General features: G+C 38.3%; 2 protein-coding genes across 2 annotated transcripts in view; one reads left to right on the top strand and one right to left on the bottom strand.

Annotated features, from left to right (window-relative positions):
- Positions 1-5,721: 5,721 nt before the first annotated feature.
- On the bottom strand, positions 5,722-13,866 carry CA7 (carbonic anhydrase 7). The gene is made up of 7 exons (XM_009635912.2): positions 13,827-13,866; positions 11,685-11,882; positions 9,026-9,144; positions 8,031-8,126; positions 7,727-7,789; positions 6,128-6,283; positions 5,722-5,844 (listed from the first exon to the last, which is right to left on the bottom strand). The coding sequence occupies exons 1-7, from the start codon at positions 13,864-13,866 to the stop codon at positions 5,722-5,724; spliced, it is 795 nt and encodes a 264-aa protein (XP_009634207.1).
- Positions 13,867-17,733: 3,867 nt separating this feature from the next.
- Positions 17,734-18,997, top strand: part of NAE1 (NEDD8 activating enzyme E1 subunit 1) — a 16,437-nt gene continuing 15,173 nt past the window's right edge. The window contains exons 1-2 of the mRNA XM_035891530.1: positions 17,734-17,815; positions 18,800-18,995. Coding sequence (XP_035747423.1) covers positions 17,734-17,815; positions 18,800-18,995 — 278 coding nt within the window. The remainder of the gene's footprint in view (positions 17,816-18,799; positions 18,996-18,997) is intronic.

The following is an 18,997-nucleotide window of genomic DNA, read 5'->3' as shown; positions in this document are numbered from 1 at the left end:
AATGGTTTTAAACTAAACCAGGGCAGGTTTAGACTAGATATAAGGAAGAAATTCTTTACAATGAGGGTGGTGAAACACTGGAACAGGTTGCCCAGAGAGGTAGTGGAGGCCCCATCCCTGGAAGCATTCAAGGCCAGGTTGGACGGGGCTCTGAGCAGCCTGATCTAGTTAGCGGTGTCCCTGCTCCTGCAGGGGGATTGGACTAGATGACCTCTAGGGGTCCCTTCCAACCCAAAACATTCTATGATTCTATGATACACATTAGAAAATAGCCATAGAACCAAACCCTTTGGAAACTTGTGAATGACCATCATGCAAAGGAAGGTGGGTCCTTTGAATTAATTGACTCTCTGGTCCATCTTAGAGAATGCATATTGAGTTGGAACTTGCCTTTGCACAAAACGCACAACAGTCTAGCTAACCAGCTTTTTGAAAGGAAATTAATACAATGCCACTCCACAAAACATTTGGATACCTTCCTGCTCAGAGCTCTTTAAAATGTCACCTGTTTACTGTATGTATTTTGCCCTGTTAATAATGAAATAAATAATTTCATTTGCTGTATATCATATTTTGAATTTACACAGAAGGCAAATTAGAACCTTAGATGCAGAGATCGCTCCTTATAAACAAAAAACCCCAAACAAACAAACAAACAAAAAACCAGGAATGAGACTGGGAAAAATAATTTTCCTCTAGGTCTGTTAAAACAATTGCATTTTCCTACTTTGGTTACAGCAAATGCTATTCTTTGGTCTTCCTATATAATCTTCTTTGATCTTCCTATGTAATCTAAACCAAATACTCAGATGCTAGGAAAGCAAACAAGCTGCAAGAAACGTCAATGAACAGAGGTAAACACAGGGAACACCTGTAGGAAAAATGTCATTCCAACTCTCCAACTTCATTTAACCCCTGCTGTTACAGCAGAGGCTAAGCAGTGTGTCTAGATATGAAGTTGCAGGGGTTAAACTGAAGATCCAGTTTAAGTTACTGTAGTTGAACTGGCGCAAAGGCCTATCTAGTTGCTGTAATTGGATCTGAACTCCGCATATATAATTTTTGCGAGATGTTGTTTACCAACTGGTTCAAGTTAAACTGAAATACATGTTCAGCTAAGATTCTGTACCACTATAAAAGTGAGTTTAAATTTGTTTGATACAGCTTACAAGTGCAAGAAAGTCCTCTGGCTTGCTATGAAGTGCTCATGTGTAGAAAATCAATTATATTCCTTTCCTCTCTCTCCTCCTCCCACCTTCTCCCCCTCCAACAGATGAACAGGCTGAGCTGACTCCTGAATTGCTGCATTTAATATTCCACTATATTCATATGAAATTAAACAAAATGATGCTTTGCATTACTACATTGTTGTTCACAACCTGGAATGAGGGGCTGAAATTTTACTAAAATTCAAATGTAATACAAGTAGCAGCATAAATGGAACATTGAAACAGTCTCTGCCTTACAGCCATGCAAATTGGGAACAGTTCTGTTAAGTCAGGTTTCACCAGTATACTGCAGTTTCCTTAGGGTAAGTGAGAAAAAACTTGAGACTCCCCCTCTTACAGGCAGCGTAGAGCAACATGCTTTGATACTCAGTGTCTTTACTAAAATGGTCACTTTTGCATACAGAAGGAATTCAGAGAGGAAAACAGATATCTAAGGTACAAGATAATGTCTCATTTTTTCAGGTTTATCTCTGTTTTTTTCCTGAAATGCTCCCTTTTTTATCTTTCTGACCTTTGCACACCACCAAAAGCACCATCTGGTGACAAGGTACCTTGCAACACTTTTCCCCTGATGCTTATATTTGGGTTAATTTACACTCATCATGAAATCTATCATTATAAATCGCTGCTAGATCATATCAACTATATCGCTGAAATTGCCTAAAAATATCTCTGTTTGCAGATGATGGGAAAAAAAAAACCCTAAGCTGAACTTTAACTCTAGCTATTAAAGTTGAAAAGTTGAAGTTATGATAGCATACAGTTTACCAGGCTGAGGATATGTCCACTCTATCATGAAAAGAGGAATAAAAAATTGTGACTGCTTTATTGAGTTTCTTTTGTAAGGTTGATTTTTCTCTGATAAAGGAGTTTCAAGACTGCATACGCAGAGCCAGCACAGGGATTTCAATTACATACCCCATACCTTTAAAAATAATTATTGTCAAAGTTAAATTCTCTCATCTGTTGTATTTTGACTGAATTGGCCTTAAAAATTGTTTTAAGCATTGTGGTAAGAAATGGCAACAGCCAGCCACTAGATGGCATTTTTAGTCTAGCTTTTACAGCTGTGTCATTTCAGTCACTGTCCTAAATATAAGGCCTCGTGTTCTCTCTGTCATGACAACTGTGATCCTATTACAAGTTAAGCTAAGTCTTGCTGGAATAGTTAGATTCAACTGCTATTTTTCCTTCAACATGGTTGGTAGAAGATAAGGATAGCTTAGAAGATAAGGATAGCACATGTTCTAGCATTTGAATGACCTTGATGGAGGAGCTTTGCTGAATAATGTTTGTGTGCGGAATACGACAGTTCAGAAGGCAAACATAGGAAGTGAATTTTCTGCAAATCCCCCAAACACACTGATGCATGGCACAGGTATTTGGCCCTATGGATTGCCTTTGAGGGGGACATTTGCACTAGAAGCGCTAGTGAGAATACTGACAAAGTACACCAAAGCTTAATCTAACTGAATACTATACCCTCATACTGATTGCATTAATCATTGAGCATTCAGTAAAATTCACTATTTTGTGTCATATTTGATACTACTTCTTGCAGTTTGCTTTTATAATCTCAAAATAAATAAAGTGCATTAAGTTGTATAATGTAGTTCATAGCTTTAAAACCATAAAAAAAAAGGAAATATTTGTGCTTTTTTATTGGATGACCAGGTTTCAAGAAACAAAAAGAATATAAAATACTTCCTTTTATATTTTGCTTCACTGTGATAAAAATAGATAATGTTCTTTAATCCAACAGCTGAAAAAGATCAGTAAATAAGATAAAATTTATTTCTGAAGGAAGGTATAGCTCAGTTTCTCCCAGAAACTGAACACCTTGGGGGATTCAGCATTTAAAGCTCTTTACAATAACTAAGCTTTTACAATAACCTTGTGAGCTAAACATTATCCTTCTGTTGTTCATAAGTAAACCACCCTTAAAGAAGCTTAAGGACTGTGTTCAAGGTCACAGAACGGACACATTCTGTGGATAAGTAAGATTTACTTTATTAGACTGAGTGGTTATAGTTGGGGAAAAACTGGACAGAGTTTTGGTATACAAGCCCTCTTTACCTTTTGTAAAACCATGAGTAAGCAGAAACCTATTTATATGCCTAGAATGAAAGAAAACACTGAAAATATTTTACCTGCTCTGAGAGTGTGCGCTAATATTAATGCAGCAATACTGTGGTAGATTAAAATGTAACTAGTCTTACTTACCATATATAGCTTAATCAGAAAAGTATTTTAATTTACATTTTATTAGGAGTATTTGGGCTATCAGATACATATGGTTCTTTTTAGACACTAATTTTAAAGTGTAAAAAGTCTTTTCATGTAGGTTTTAGTTTTAACAGCAACATAATATTCATGACAACAGTTTGACTGGGCAAGAAGTCATTCAAGCTGCACAAAATAGGTCAGAATTTGAGTGAAAAGATTAAGCTGAAGTAGAAACTGTTAGTCCTAATGTGACAAACTAAAAATAGTTTTTAGAGGTAGGCTTTCTAGAACTCAAAAAAAAGCCCAGAAACTTTGGAGGGATAATTCTTATCTGTTCTTAGATTGTTCTGCTATAGCAGAATCAAGGTTTCTGTGAAACTGAAGGTAAACAATGAAAGCATTCCTTGATCAGAAATAGATGCATCAGTTGAAGATATCAAACAGCATTTCTGTTAATGAAAGTCCAAGAAATACAGTGCTCCAAGTAGGGAGAGGTAGGTCTATTCAAAATAAAGGACAGAGATGAACACTTGATTTGAAATTCTCATTTATTAAAGAAATTAAGATACATTAAATAGATTTTCTGCAATACCAGTTTGCATTACTAGCAAAGTTACATTCATAATAGCTAAAACCATTGCATTTTGTAATGATTTTCTGTTTTCTTTAGCATCTGCTGTTTAAGAATCTCACATCTAAAACAATGCTGAATTAGCCCTCACAACACCCCTGTGAGGTAGGTCAGTGTTACCCTCATTTTATATAAGAGAAAACTGAGGAATGGAAAGTTTTAGGTCAATGTACCAAAAAAAACTGTAGAAGAGTTAGGTTTAGAATTCTAGTCTTCCATTCCTTGTACTGTGCCTCACATCCAGGGTCTTTCTCCCTTTCTGAAAAAGAACAGCCCATAGTAGCTGTGCTTCTCCTTTTTCACCCTGCTTTCCTTTGCATTGTACATCATTGACGATTTCTCCATCAAAGCTGATGAATCACAGAATTGCAAGGGTTGGAAGGGACCTCAGGAGATCATCTAGTCCAACCCCCCTGCTAAAGCAGGTTCTCCTGGAGTATGAATATCAATAACAATCAGCAATTTCTATCTGAACCATACATATGAAGTAGAACATTTGAAGCCCATAACTAAAGTAACTAAAAATAGACTGTGGGTAGTTACAGATAACATCACTGTATTTAGTACCAGAGACACAGGTCTGAATTTTGTCACTAAGCAGTAACACTAACACATGGCTTTTCTAAAGCAACTTTCTTTTGAAGAGGTAAAAGGACTCAGGACTGATGAAACCTCGTATCTGCAGGGAATATCCCTGACAGACTGCCATAGTGAGGGGATGATTTGTGCAGCAATGCACATTCAGTGCAGTCAAGGTCTACCCATGTTAGGTCCCTAAAGTAAACAAAATATCTACTTTTTAGGGCAGACTATGAAGGAGGTCGCATTGCAGAGCAAATCACTTAACTGAGGTAGAATTTGAACAATTGAGAACCACAGAACACATACCTAAATTGCTATAGATGTTCTTTTCAACAACATTGACAAGGGCATTCTAGTTATGTATGCTGCATGGGCTAAAAACAAGTGTCTGAACAACACTGTACAATAAAATGGCCTGCTTTAAAAAACAGCATTTGTTATTTTAAATTAGTTATAAAATAGCATCTTCATCTTAGATCAACTTTAAAATATATATGTAGTTTTCATACCAGTGCCTACTTGAGGTGAGTAAAGAACTTTTAGTGCTACTTATGTGCACTGTATGTGTTAACAGACAGCAAGCATACAGTGAAAGCAATCTTTAAGTGAGACAGAGCTTGGCAAATGCTAACAAGAGATGGGTGAGGAAAATTTAAGTCCAGTTTGCCCAAAATTCTTGACTACTGTTTCACCATGTATTAAATGAGACCATTAGAAGTTGTGGCCATCAGTACTAGTAGACCACTACATAATTTCCCATTTTATATTAAGCAGGATTTTAATTTCATCTTAATTTTTTAGAGTTTCAGGTCTTGGAGAACTCTCATTTACTCAACTATCCCTTATATTAAAAAGTGCTAGTTAAAAAGATCCCATTTCTCAAAAGAATGAGCAATTCAAATAAAATATAAAATCAGAAGACTGTCCCCCTCCAAGTGGAGTGTTCATGGAAATGGCCATCTTACATGTTCCATAAATGATCTGAAGAGTTTCTGTTTATAGAATCTCAGATGTGGAAGCTCTTGGATATCTCAGGGCTATTATCAGTTTTCTTCAGGCCTTGAAGGAAGCTCGAACTATTCTCCCCTTAAGAGGCTGAGGGGGGCGAAAATTATTCACCATTTGGATCCTCTGGTCTTCCTCACTGGTGAAGAAGAGCATGCGGAATTTCTCCAGCTGTAAAGCCAGGTGAAGTAATTTACTGCTTAAGATAGCAATCAATATTGATGTTTTTAAAAAGGACCAAAGAAAAGTATTCAGTATGTTTTAACCAGTTAATAGAACAGGTTCAAGGAAAGAGCCTAGAGACTAACAAAAACCAGAAGCCCTGATTATTGAACAGACTGATTATTCACAGGCTAATAGTCTTTTAATTTAGCCCTATTGCAAATCAAAACAGTCACTGCTTCCTTATCCAGTGTTGAATCCTACAAGAACTGCAAGAGTAATAAAAGTTTACCTGTTTCTCAGAAATTCTGATGGGTTCTTTCAGCACTATCCATGTTACACTCTCATTAAGGGGTGGTGTTGTCAAAGAGCCAAGGTATGTCCAATAATCTAGACTCAGAGGCAGGAGACATTTGGGGTTGAAACTTGTAAACTGAGCTTTCATTCCCTGGGAAAAAGAATTGATATTTGAAACTTATTTTTACTTTTAAGTGCAGGTTAAAGAACTCTTTGAGAGAGAAAATGCTGAAGTAGTATTAAAAAGTAGAGGAAAGGAAAAGTCTATAAAGGTTTGGCTGCCTTACAACAACTGTTATCCAAGAGTAGCATGACAAGTGTCAGACCTGCTGTTGGCTTACTGGACTTTGAGTTCTTGCCCCATTGCCTTTACCAAACTTCAGCTCTTGTCACAAAAGGTCTAAAAATAATGCAGGAAGTATATTCTGTATATAGTGTTCAGTGTGAGCTATAGACAATATCGTGGCAGAATTCCTTGTCTCATTACTTGCTATTTTCTATGTTTCCCATCTATTTCAGTAGAAAATTTGAAACTATGGAAAACTTGGCCCCAGCCATTGTCTGCTAAGACAAATATTGGCTTTAAAAACAAATGTTCAAGTCTAAAATTAGAGGAAGGTGGATCTATCAAAAGACCAGTAGAAATAGAAGGAGGTGCTGCCTAAAGTACTGAATGCTTTAACTATCACAGTCTAGGGCAAGATTTTTCAGCCTGTAGGAATATCTGAAAGGTACTTAGTCACTCAGAAAGCACTGTCCAATTGTCTGAAAATTGCGCATAAGAAACAGAAATGAGCAGCTTATCCCCAGTGGCAAGCCTGCAGACCTTCCATCGCTACAGCTGAGGGAAAACAATTTTTTCCTGCAAGTGGCAGAAGTAACTTCAACATCAAAGTATCATTTAGTGTCTGCAGGCTATATGTTGCTGTATAACTGCCTTCATTTCCCGTGTTTCACAAGCATCTAAAGAGGAGCAAGAAATAATATGCCCACTCAAGTATTAGATATAGTTTATTTTGTATATTAGAACTTACATGCATATTATAGAATGTGTTAACCTCATGTAAATCCCAAAAGGATAACATTTGTAGTGGTCCAGTCAGTCTGCACTTGATACCTGCAGCAGGTATCAATCTTCAAAGCTCTCAGATACGTGTGGTTAAAGACCACCTTCAGGTATCACTGTAAGAACAGATGAGCTCAGGACCTCATTAAGATTGTCCCCTGACAGAGCTTTGCAGCAGAAGATACAGCCGGTTTTGACTTGTTCAGGGCTAGGCTCAGTGGAAAAGGATTATTTTGCTGCATGCAAGAGCTGAGCCTGAAGGGTCATGGAGCTTTTGATTTTAGGAACTCTGGGAAAGGTAGAACCTCTGAATGACCAGTGGCATCAACACAGCCTTTGGAGGCACCAGAAACTAGGCAAATATTCTCCTATTCCCCCCTCCAAAGTTCAGTTTATAACTAGCGTGATCTTCTAATGATGGCAAGATTTGTGGTGGGCGATTTTCCATTTTTGTCTCAAACATGTACATGAGCTCAATTTTTAAAGGATATACCAGAAACAATTAAATTTGAAGAGCTTAAAACTTACTTTAAATTTTACCATGTACAAAGCATCAGTGAGTCTGTTCATATCGGCATGTTCTTTCCCAATCTAAAATAATGGAATAGACAGGTTAAATAAGAATGACTATAAATATGCTTTCAATAGGTGTTGTTTTCTTATCTGAATTTCACCATTCCTCCTGAAGTCTAACAGCAATTTGCAATGAGTTACTGCTTCCAATAAGTCATCTGTTTTCCTTAAGCACTTCTTAAATACATGGCTTGGTTCTCAAACACTTGACAGCATAATGCTTTTCATCATGTAAACATGCTATTTTTGTGATTCTTACCTCCAAGAAAACACCAACTACTGCCAAGCCATCTGGAGCTGCTGCTGCTTCTCCAAATGTTGCATATTTTCTGGCATTCCAGTGAACTAAGTGGAGCTTTAAAGAAAAATAACAAGAATTAAACAAATTAGTGATAGAAGCTGTGAACATAGGTTGTCTCATGTTAACAGGCACTACTGGTCATTCATAGCAGAACGTAGGTTTGCTCCAAAGGCATCTTTGGAAAGATGAGCAAGTTCAATCTTTTGGACTAGTCCATGAGCATGGACAGACACTAAACAAAGTTTATATATTTCAGCCTTAACTTGAAATCAGGCATTAACCCGTGATCCAACTTCCCTGGTATGGGCCTTCATCCAATGAAGCACTGTGCTCCAGTATTCACTGGTAGTCTCCACAATGCAACACTACTGTAGTATTTGGGATGGGTTGTGCTGGGAAAGGCCTGTGCCTTATCCTAGCTTTGCAGAACTCTCAAGAGGCCTGAGATGAAGCCATTTCTAAGCTATGGATAGTACCAGCATGGTCATTTCACAGGCTGTGATCATCAGCTGAAGCCTAAGATAACTGCCAGGAAGTGGAGCAATACTGACAACCACAATGCTGAGAAGCCATGTATATCCTTCCCAGCTGTATAAGTAAAAGGATGCAATCAATTGTGTGCAGCAGGCTAAGCTACACAGCAAAGGACTGTTAGAGGTGCTGTGTAAGCACAGCAGCTAAACTGTGGGGCTAGCTGTGGCCTGTTGACTAGGGTAAGATGACTGAGAATCTTGGAGAAGAGGCTGCACTGGGTGGGTAAGTTTCCATTCTAAAAACCAGGGTAATCAACAGATAACTTCAGTGTAAGGTATGAAATTCTCATTAGAGTCTGTGCTGACCTAACCATGGTGAATAAGCCATCAGAATCCTAAGAGACGCACAGCCCCCTCTGCAAAGTCATTTGTCAACATTATTTGCATGAATTAATCCTGTCTGTAAAAACACATAATTACCTCACATGGAAAAGGTTTGCCATCAATTGTATGCTCCGACCCCTGGCTGTGCTTTGTCCCCCAGTGAAAGTGAAACTGCTTTAGCCGAAATGGATTTTCAAAGGGACCACCGCTGATCACTACAGGAGGGGAAAAGAGGAAATAGCTTACACGTTCTGGCTTCTTAGTTTCCTGTTAGCAAAACTAACTACTGTTGGCACAATAGTGGAAAAAAGCCAGCAACATCTCCCCATTGCCAATATCAAAGATATGCATCATCCATTTAGAAGGGTTGGATTTCTTAATGGAAAGCACCTGAATTCATGTAAAAAATTAAGTTTAAACACATGGACTGGCTACTTGTACAGAATTTTGTAGCTTTTTTGGAAAGAGTATATTTGACATATGAAGATGTGGTAGCTTTGTTATGGTTATGCCTTTCTTGTTAAATACAATAAACCCAAGTTGAAAATTAAAAAAAATAAATCAGTTTGAAACTCATGTACCTAAAATATTTTTGACATTGCTACTTGAGGTTTGTGCAAAAGAGTATAGATACCTTGAGCATCAGGTAGACAATTCAGCTGAGTATTTACTCTTTAGATGTCTTTCTTCCTGTGGAGGTTATCTATATTCCATTTCCTTTAAATACCTGATCCCATAAAAAGAGGTAATATAATAGCTTGTACTTTACATGACACCATTCAGAATCTCAAATCACCTTATAAAGGTGAGGAAGTGCTAGAGAAACTTCGTACATAATTTAGAAATAACACTTAAGAACAGCTGAATGTTTAAGATGTCACCTGTAGAAGATACTTTATCAACAGCATCAGTAATTCTCCTGTAATTTTATATGGCACTAAATCAAATAAATATTGCCCAATAGACATGAAAACCTGATCAAAGTCTTATATTAAGAAAATTAAAATTACATTTAGTATCTGTAAAGCACTTATCCTTAGTGTAGCCCATAACATTTTATTAAAAAATTAAAGCTGGGGCTTACATGGTGCTACCACACATGCATAGTTCCAACTGGCTCTTGTGCCAGAAACTGGCCTTGCCAAAGCAAAGGTTTTAATATTAAGAATGTAAGTACCTCCTAGTATGTTTTTTCTGAACTTAGCAATGGAATGCATCACCTGTCTCAAACATTATTTTAAGAAGTCTAGCCATGATGGGTTACTGTCAAAGATCTGTTGTACCATTTATGCAGAGCTGTGAGTCATTAGATCTATTTCAACACAACTAGAAAGACTTAAAAACATGTTTTCCACTCCTAGCAGCTTTCTTCCTTGAAAGTGTTATTAAAACAAGGCATGTGCTTAGTGTAGGAAGGGCAGAGGCCTTCGTTCCTGCATGTGCTCTGAATCTGTATCTCTAAAAGCACAGTAATAGATTATGTTCTTAAACTTATAGAGCTGGATAAAGTTCACAGTTACATAGATACAGTTCAGCTTAGAATTGCACAAAAGCAGTTAGCAAGCTAAGATAACACTTCCAGATATATTTTACAAATTCTTTGTAGGGTAACATGCTTAATGGATCTGCGTAGCAAGATTTTGGAAAATGCACATCCAGTCTTATCTTTAAATTCAGTAAACATGCTTGCAAACCTGACCACTCAGTTGGGTGGTTTCCTAGATTCATTCCAGAAGGGAAATTTTGAAACAAAATGGCTGGAATCTTAACTCCCAGCCCTTATTTCAAAGGGTTACCAGCACAGACAGAAAAAGTCTTACAGAAAAAGTAACTTGTTTTCAGTATCTAGGATATCCTATTTAGCTAGAATCAATAAACACACCCAACTGGAAGATGAAATCAGCCAATATGTTTAAAAATTGTTCAGAGTGTGTTGGTTTTTTTTAAATGTATTCTTTCCATTTATTAGCTACTTCATCTCCATTTGAATGCACTCTCCCCCTACCCTGCAGATGTAAAAGCAAGGTCTACCATGGAAGTAGAATTAACAGAAGTAATCAATCACTTAAAGCATTTATACTCTCTGACAAGAGCTAAGAGACAAGAATAATATACAACTGCAGACAGTCCAACATCCACAAGCTGCTACCAACTCAGAATTAGTAGAAGATTTTATAACTTCTGAAGAAACTTAACTTCTATGAGGTGGTGGTCAGCGGGTGAAGGAAAAAAACCACAATGCAAGGTTAGTGACTGGTCCAGATACAGCTTGGTGTAGTGGACTACGAGGACTATGCTGTATGGTCTGATCTCTGCTAATCTTCTTCCCTAGCCCTGTAAATGGAAACTGGGCAAAGCTGGCATGTACATTAGCATCTTTGGTTTGGATGACCATGGGAACAGGGTAGTGAGGAGTGTTCTAAGTGCTGGAGAGATTCATGGATACCCTGTCTAGCAAACTGACAATCCCCATTTAAAAGGGAAGCACTGCAAACAAGCTTCTGATTTTCCTGATACAGGAGCTTTTCCTAATGCGGAAACGCTATTCTGCTGTGCAATATCACATTGCTAGAGAGACTCAAGACAAGAAATGTGAGGCTCAAAACAACAAAATATAAAGGGCTCTGGTCACATGCCTTGTCCTAAACTGAAATTATACATCATATAACATATGCTATACAGGATGTACTTAATTGTTGCCCTCACTAAGTCACAAAATCATATTCTAAGTTAGCTGGCTGTGTGTTAGTCTCACCTGTCTTGTCATCAGTATCTTCAAACTCAACCATAACTGAATGGCCATTGTTGGAGATGTTGAGAGATGTACATGATTCATAGGAGATAATAAGCGGCTTCAGATTAGGGTCATAAATGGCTCTTGCAGAAACTATATCAATGGGTGACTGGCGGTTCCCTTGGGCAATAGGATAAGATTTGTGCCACTCCGAAGGTCCTTCAAAATGAAAGAAAGGAAAGCACCATTATTTTCTTCCTACTATACACAAAGTAATCATTACAGGTTTTCACGAGGCTTGAAGTAAAGCTTGCTGAGCAGGAGTGACTTGCAAATTTGGTATCCAAGAAGTTCACTTAAATTCTAAGCTGGTGCGTTTTTATTAGCACAAACAGGCTGCAACAAGATGGGCAATTCAAATATCTTGTACAAAACACACTGAGGAAATCACAGCACATCAATAGTTTTATCTTTATCTTCAGTTACTTGTGCCACTAATTTTCTGGGGAGTTTGTAATTACATTACTAAGGTTTCCAAAGACCTTCCGAGGTGGGTGCAGGTGTAAACACACTTGCACACACACATACACTCCCCCAAGGAAATAGCATTTAATTCTTCCTGGGCAAGATACTGTAAAAGCTCTGGTGATTCAAATTAGATGCAGATGACTCAATCTCTTAGCTACTGACTATGCAGTTATTTTTAAAACCATTTTATGACTGCAGTAAATCTTTGAGGCAGCTTCATTATTCACTCATGCCCATTATGGTATCTTTTCTACCCTGAGTGAAGGGTATAGTGTGGTAATTAACATTTTTGGACTTCCTGACCCCAACAGAATGGGGAGAAAGACCAATTTAATAATACAGCTCTCTGCTGCCAAAGCTGGAACACTCTTAATGCTGTTTGAGATAACAAAACCTTATCTGCATGAAAGAATTACTTATCCTTACCACTCCTTTTTCTACTTTGGTATGATAGCACAAGAAGCAATTAAATTCTACTGCTTATGTTCAGAAAGTATTTACAGTAACAATTTTACTTTAAGATTCCCAAGAAGCACATTTTTAACTGTAGCATTCTCACATACTTTCACAAGTGGAAGCTTTTTTTAATCAAGCACAGGTATTTACCCTCCTTGAGTTTATGTAACAAAAACAGCGATCTATTATACTCTTACTTGTCTTTGGCATTTTCCGAAAAGCTCAGCTTATAAAATAATATCTTTTCTCAGCTTGCCTATAAAGCAGATTTAGGATTTAAATGCTGTTACACAAGCTTAGGCAATATAAATTGTCTGTTATGAGCTTTGTAAGAAAATACATGGCTTTATTACTACTACCTATATGCCCAAGCACTAACCAGCTTCACTTAGCATTCAAACTTGCTCATGGAAACTAAAATAATTATGAGAGAGAGAGAGAGAGAGACACAGACTGGCTCCTGAAGGTTATGCAAACAATTGTCTTACTGGACAACCCCAGCCACTCATCCATCCTTCTCTGTAAAGGATACAGGTGCTATAAAACACTATCGTAGAAATCTTTCAGTAGCTTCACATATCCTCTCACTCTGTGACATGTTCTTGGAGGCGGGAAGCAAAGGAGAATGACTAAATTAAAAACTGTCAAATCAGAAAGCATAAGTTGTTCTGTAAGTGATCTCTGATACTGATCTGTACAATTTATTGATGTTCTAGAATTATAACGTATACCTTATTTTATTCATTTCTATAGAAGCCTAGATACCACATTTCAACAGCTGCACAGGATCAGATGATCTATTACTGCTGTACTAAATCTTCTTTACTTAGAAGAATTGCTCTTGGAGAGACAGACACAGTTAATCCTTTTCATAACAGCTTTTTGGAAAGGGACCCATCTGTAGTATCTGCAGCCTGAAAAAAACCCACTCAGTACTGCTTCCCTCAGTTTTGGAATGTTGATTGCAACAACAAAAGGCAGCAGGCATAAGTTCATGCATCTTTTGGAGCCACTTTCTGGGTGCTATTTATTATCAATAAAGTAATTAATTACCTGCTGTATATACTTGATGCTTGCAGACATCGAAACGCAGGCAGCTCTGCAGGGCTCAGGCAACAGCTCTAGAAAGAAAACGAGTGAGGGAAGATAGAGATGCAGCACGGAAATGCTATAACCTACCGTCATCCTGCCCATATCCCCAACTGTGGTGGCCAGTCATTATAGGGGAGCTGCACCCTGCTTTGCTCTCAGCTCTTTGATCAGGGCACTGCTGCTTACCTGCCTTTATAATGGCTCACCGTGGGATCGGGTCAGCCCCTTAAAGATACAGAGCAACCGAAGTAATTCCTGCAGGACAGGGAGAGCACCCGGGTTCCTCCTGCTCCCAACTTGGCTGCTCCGGCTGCTGCTCGCTCTGTTTGCTAACTCAGCACAGGAGAAGAAAAATGTAGAACTGAGATAACTGAAGTCCCAGGACTTAGAGAGGAACCAAGACTGTCCAGATGGCATGAGGATTGAATTTAGGAAAAAGTAGTAGTGTTTTCCCATGCTACACTGCAAGGAAGCAAGAGCCGTAACCTGCTCTGAGCATCAGGGCACAGCAAGGTGTGCAGACTGTAATGGGAACTGCCCTTCTCACTCTTATGTTCTGCAGGGGGAAACATCACCTAGTTACTGCCCCTCTTTCCTTAAACACTCTCTCCAGCTGCAAAGAATGAATGATGTTGCCGCATGATTTGTAATTAAAACTTCAGAATCAGTGCTTAGATGAGATGGAGAACATTCTCATCTCAGAAGGAATTACTCGTGCTACTTTTAAAGAAGGTAAAAATCACACCAATAAATTAAATACATTGGCAATCTGATTTTTTTTTTCTTTGTAACTCTAAAGAAACTTTTTGAAAAGACAGAAATAAAAGTGTGGTTATATTAGGGAACAGAACACAACAGACTCTAGAGAAAGGAGCTGATCTGTGAGCCTCGGTTATCTGGTATGATCCTGTATTTGCCTGCATCCTGCCAACCCCATGAAGAGGCTACAATGAGATACCCAATCTGCAGCTGTAAAATGTCTTAAGACACCTTTGTGGCAAGAAAAAGGGCTCCTTGGTTGTAATTTTGTTAGATCTGAGGAAATGCCGTCTGTCAAGGCTACATTGTATAAACATATTGATTTTCACAAAGACAATAGCACACAGAAATAGGGATTCTTCTACTATGCAATCAAGAAAATGGAAGGAAAAAAATCAATGAAAGCATTTTATGCAACTTTTATGTTGTGGTACTGCCTTGTAAGAATTAATTTCCTCAGGAGCTTTCCACAGGATTCAGCTATAAAACCTTTGAGATTCACTGATGCAAGCTAAATCACTCAATAAGGGATGCAAACCGCTGTAAAGGTGTCCACAGAGTAGTTCTGCAACGACTTCCTCAGGTCAACTTCTCAATTTATTTCTGTTAAAGTACTGTCATGTACTCAGGTCCCTGCACAGGCCTGAGACGCACCAGGCACCGACACTGCAGGTATGTCTGTGGCCAGAGTCTGCACACACAGGTCCTCGTGGTGGCTCAAATAGGGGAAGCAGTGCAGCAGCGCTGCCGTTGGGTTAGACTGCTTTGCCGCTTGGTAGGACAAGTGAGCTGCGAGAAGCTGTGATGCTTTGGTTCTTATTCTTGGGTGGCTCTGTGCTGTGTTTGTAGAGAGGGAAGCCAGATGTAGACAGAGATGGAAATAGTCAAGAAAGCTGTTCTAGACCATGGGGAAAAGTACAAAACCCACCAACTTACCAGTGAAAAGAAGAAATGGAAGAGGATTTTTGTGTGTTAAAAAAGCAGATTGTAGATCGGGGAAAACCATATGCAAGATGGAGAATACCGAGCAACGCTTTTCAAGAGAAACTAGCAAACAGTGGCTCAGATCTTGCTTGCAGGGCACAGTGCCACTGAAGTGGCCCAAAGTCTACACACATTTGACACCATTCAGCACTTTAGCTTTTATCTTTTCACATTCAAAACCACATAGATGTCTACATATGCAGACTACAATGGCGGGGCATAGGACAAACTCTGAGACAAGAGAAAGCATGCTGAAGACATGGCAGGAAGGGGACTCCACAAATGGAGGTTTAAATGGTTGGATTTAGAAGAAGTGAAAAGGGGGAATGACAATACCTGAAAGGAAAAAAAAAACAGCTTGGATAAAATTTTAGCTATAAATGATAGCCAGTGTGTATACGTCAGTTTAATGTGCTCCCCCATCCAATCAGCATTCTTCCTTTTTGAGGAAAATACTAAGTTTTCCTTAAAGCTAAAGTAATACTGCAGCTTATACAAATACCACATTATTCCGTAACCCTGATGCCTCTTGATACTGGCTGCATTTAAGACTGTTTTTTCACTGATTTTGTCCTCAAATTATCATTTATCACTTCAAAAGTTGTGGTAGTAATCTAACTTTGATCTCAATGTTACCTGCTTGAACTGAGGATAACTACATCACACTCATGTGCTTACGGAAGTGAGAAGAACAGAGTGGTAGGTGCTCAAAGGGTGGATTTCTCCAATGCTGTGCTAACAGTGAAGTACTCGTCATTTCCACAAATTTCTCACAGGCTTTGACTACATCTCAAAACTGTCTGCTTAGCAGGGAATAACAGGATGATATAATTCCATCCACTGCAGTGAAACGTTTCAAGCTACCTTAAAGAGTAATTCTGTCTTCCTTGGTCTTCATACTTACAGTTTTATTCCTCTTTGACAGTAATGATGAGTGAACAGGGCAGCAGCCTAGAACAAGGACATGGGTTCTTCTGAACCTGTCAGTATGTTGTGATACTGAACTAACAACAAATGCTTCAGTTGTCCCATCCCTATATGTGGAACATTTTTCTTTATGATTGAATGAGCACCCTTTATTAAAATCACTATATAAGAGCTAACCATTACAGTTAGAAATCTCCAAGTAAGATTGGAATGCCAAATACAATGTGAATCTATTAAGCTTTGCAGGTTTGAGGAAATTGGATTTTTGAATCTCTAAGGCAAGCTGTCTCTATAATAGAGGTCTGGAGTCATTGGGAGGTATTCACGCAAGGAGATCATGTCACTTGAGGATAATGCTTTTGGTATATATTACTGCATCACTGTAGAGGGGTAGAGCTGCATTTTCAGAGATGTAAAATGAAAGAATAGTTTTACGGTTCCAAGGCGAATGGCTAAATGGCACTCTTAAGTGCTTTTGCTTAAGTAACTTGGCAATTATTTTTGCCGAGCATCTTTAATAATGGCGACGTATTTGAATGAGGTGTCATGTGCCTTCTTTAATGCATATGAGTGTGCTGATGTGTCACTGCCTATGAACAAAAATATGGCAGAAATACAGTCAGTTTGGTTACAGGCTGCTCACTCCAGAGCCTCTGAAGTACAAAAAGTAGGAACAGATTAAATGCTAAAACATTCATCACTCCAGAGCTTGCCCTCACCTCAGGTTCTTGAAAGAGTATCTTGTTTATCCAGGCAGCTCATCTCTCCTCTTACATTGCCATTACTAATGCTGGCAGTTTCCAAATGGGAGTTACACTAAGGTGACATCTGTTCTTTATGTGTCCATTAAAATAATCTATAATGAACCCAGAAACTGCACAGAAATACTTCACAAGGTAAATATAAACAGAGGGTGTACTGCCAACACTAAACATTAAAAAGCAGGATAATTCCAGATTTTTTTTTAAATGTTTTAATATTTTATTTGAAAAGCAATGGCCTATACTTGTTGATTGACAATTGACATTTTGAATTTTACATTCTCAAGTTTTTCTTTGCAAACACAAAAACGTGATGACTGTATATTGAGATTCTTGTGCACCCAGTGTAACTTCAGGAGCTGAAAGTGGTAATTCTTATCCCACGGCTACATAGTGAGATTTGTGAGATTTCTAAGGGAAAGAACCTAGCACTTAGTGGGAATCTCCTCCTGGCATAAGGGGGGGGAAGAGTCCCAAAGTAAAGAAGGGATTGAGAAAAAAGGGACAAAAAGGACGTGCATAAACTCAATAGACAATTCTGGAAGAGAAAAAACTTGAATAAAATGTGGGCCAAGAGAGCCAAGAAGAAAAAAGAAATTTATTTGGAACATTCTTGGGAAAGTGGGGCAGAAAAAGAGGAACGGGGTACGTGGCTCCCTAGGAGTTTCCCAGCCTTGATGTGACATTTTTTTATTATTACTTGTCTTTGACTTTTAAAGCTATATAACTTGGCTGCTTTATATCAGAAATGGGGACTATATTTTGGAGCTAAGTCTGAAATAATGATTATTATAATTTATGGTTTGTCCAGTTGAAACTGTGTAATTGTAAGAGACAGCAAGAACAGAACAAGACAACTTTTTATTTTGGTAAACAGAACATTCCTACAAATATTGCAACAGTCACTGGAACTTCAACAGAAGGAAAGATTTACTGTGACATAGCAAACATGAAGCCTGGGAAAAATGAACTTTGGAGGAGATATTGTATCTGGGAAAACAAAAGAGGAAGCACTGTATTCTATTTCAACATCATCTGCAAGGTATAAAACACTAAATTATAATTGCACTGTTGTATACTTCATTTCAGCAGATATATAGCAAATTAAGTTTACTAAAGAGATGCAGATTAAGTGAGTATCAGAATACCCTTTTATGGGTTAGCAAATCAGCTGGAACAATGGGACGTATTTTAGGACCTCGCTTTTGTTGTAGAAACTTAGTGCCAGAGATGTTAGTTGAAATTTTTAAAGATGTGCAAGTTTTCTCTTTTTTTGTACACTTTCATAGTACAATCTATATTGATCCTATATGGAAAGACTTTTGTGACAGAAGTACATAGGTGCAACAGATTTCAGATTTTGTTGTCTCAATACTAAATAGAACTAACTGCAATAATGTACACCATCTCAGCAAAATGTACCTAAACTGATTTTTCTGAATGCAGGCATCTGCAGGGCTTGACTCAGACTGCTGTACAATGCTTCAAAACTTCATGCCAGGAAGTAGGTTGAGAGATGAATACCCATTTTGAACGTAAATTCCAGGAATGGCACCTTATTTTTAGCTATATGTTCTTCAAGGAAACAGCGTCCCATGTTTCTGTGCTGGTGACTCCCATTGCCTTCAGCGTCCCTCAAAGACATCAAGGCCTGTTTTCCCACCGTTTATCCAAACTGCCGTCTCAATTCCATTGAACAACGACGGCGGCTCTTCTCATACCCCGACTGGATTTGCCGAAATCTCTGTGTCAACACGAATGCTTTCACCTATTCACGCAAGATTCAAGCAACGCCCGCGACTCGCAAAAGGAGCGCCGGGACGAAGT

Source organism: Egretta garzetta, unplaced genomic scaffold (genome assembly GCF_000687185.1).
Source record: "Egretta garzetta isolate BGI_Z169 unplaced genomic scaffold, ASM68718v1 scaffold23, whole genome shotgun sequence".
Classification (NCBI taxonomy): domain Eukaryota; kingdom Metazoa; phylum Chordata; class Aves; order Pelecaniformes; family Ardeidae; genus Egretta; species Egretta garzetta.
Note: the sequence above shows the minus strand (reverse complement) of the source record. Positions and strands in the feature narration are given on the sequence as shown.

What these genes read in the sequence shown, in the direction of transcription:
- CA7 (XM_009635912.2), bottom strand. Translation starts at nt 13,866, where the DNA reads ATGACTGGCCACCACAGTTGGGGATATGGGCAGGATGACG. An exon ending in TAGTTGGTGTTTTCTTGGAG is followed by an intron (nt 7,790 to 8,030) that starts GTAAGAATCACA and finishes CCATTATTTTAG; the next exon opens with ATTGGGAAAGAACATGCCGA. An exon ending in TGTACATGGTAAAATTTAAA is followed by an intron (nt 6,284 to 7,726) that starts GTAAGTTTTAAG and finishes TCTTTTTCCCAG; the next exon opens with GGAATGAAAGCTCAGTTTAC.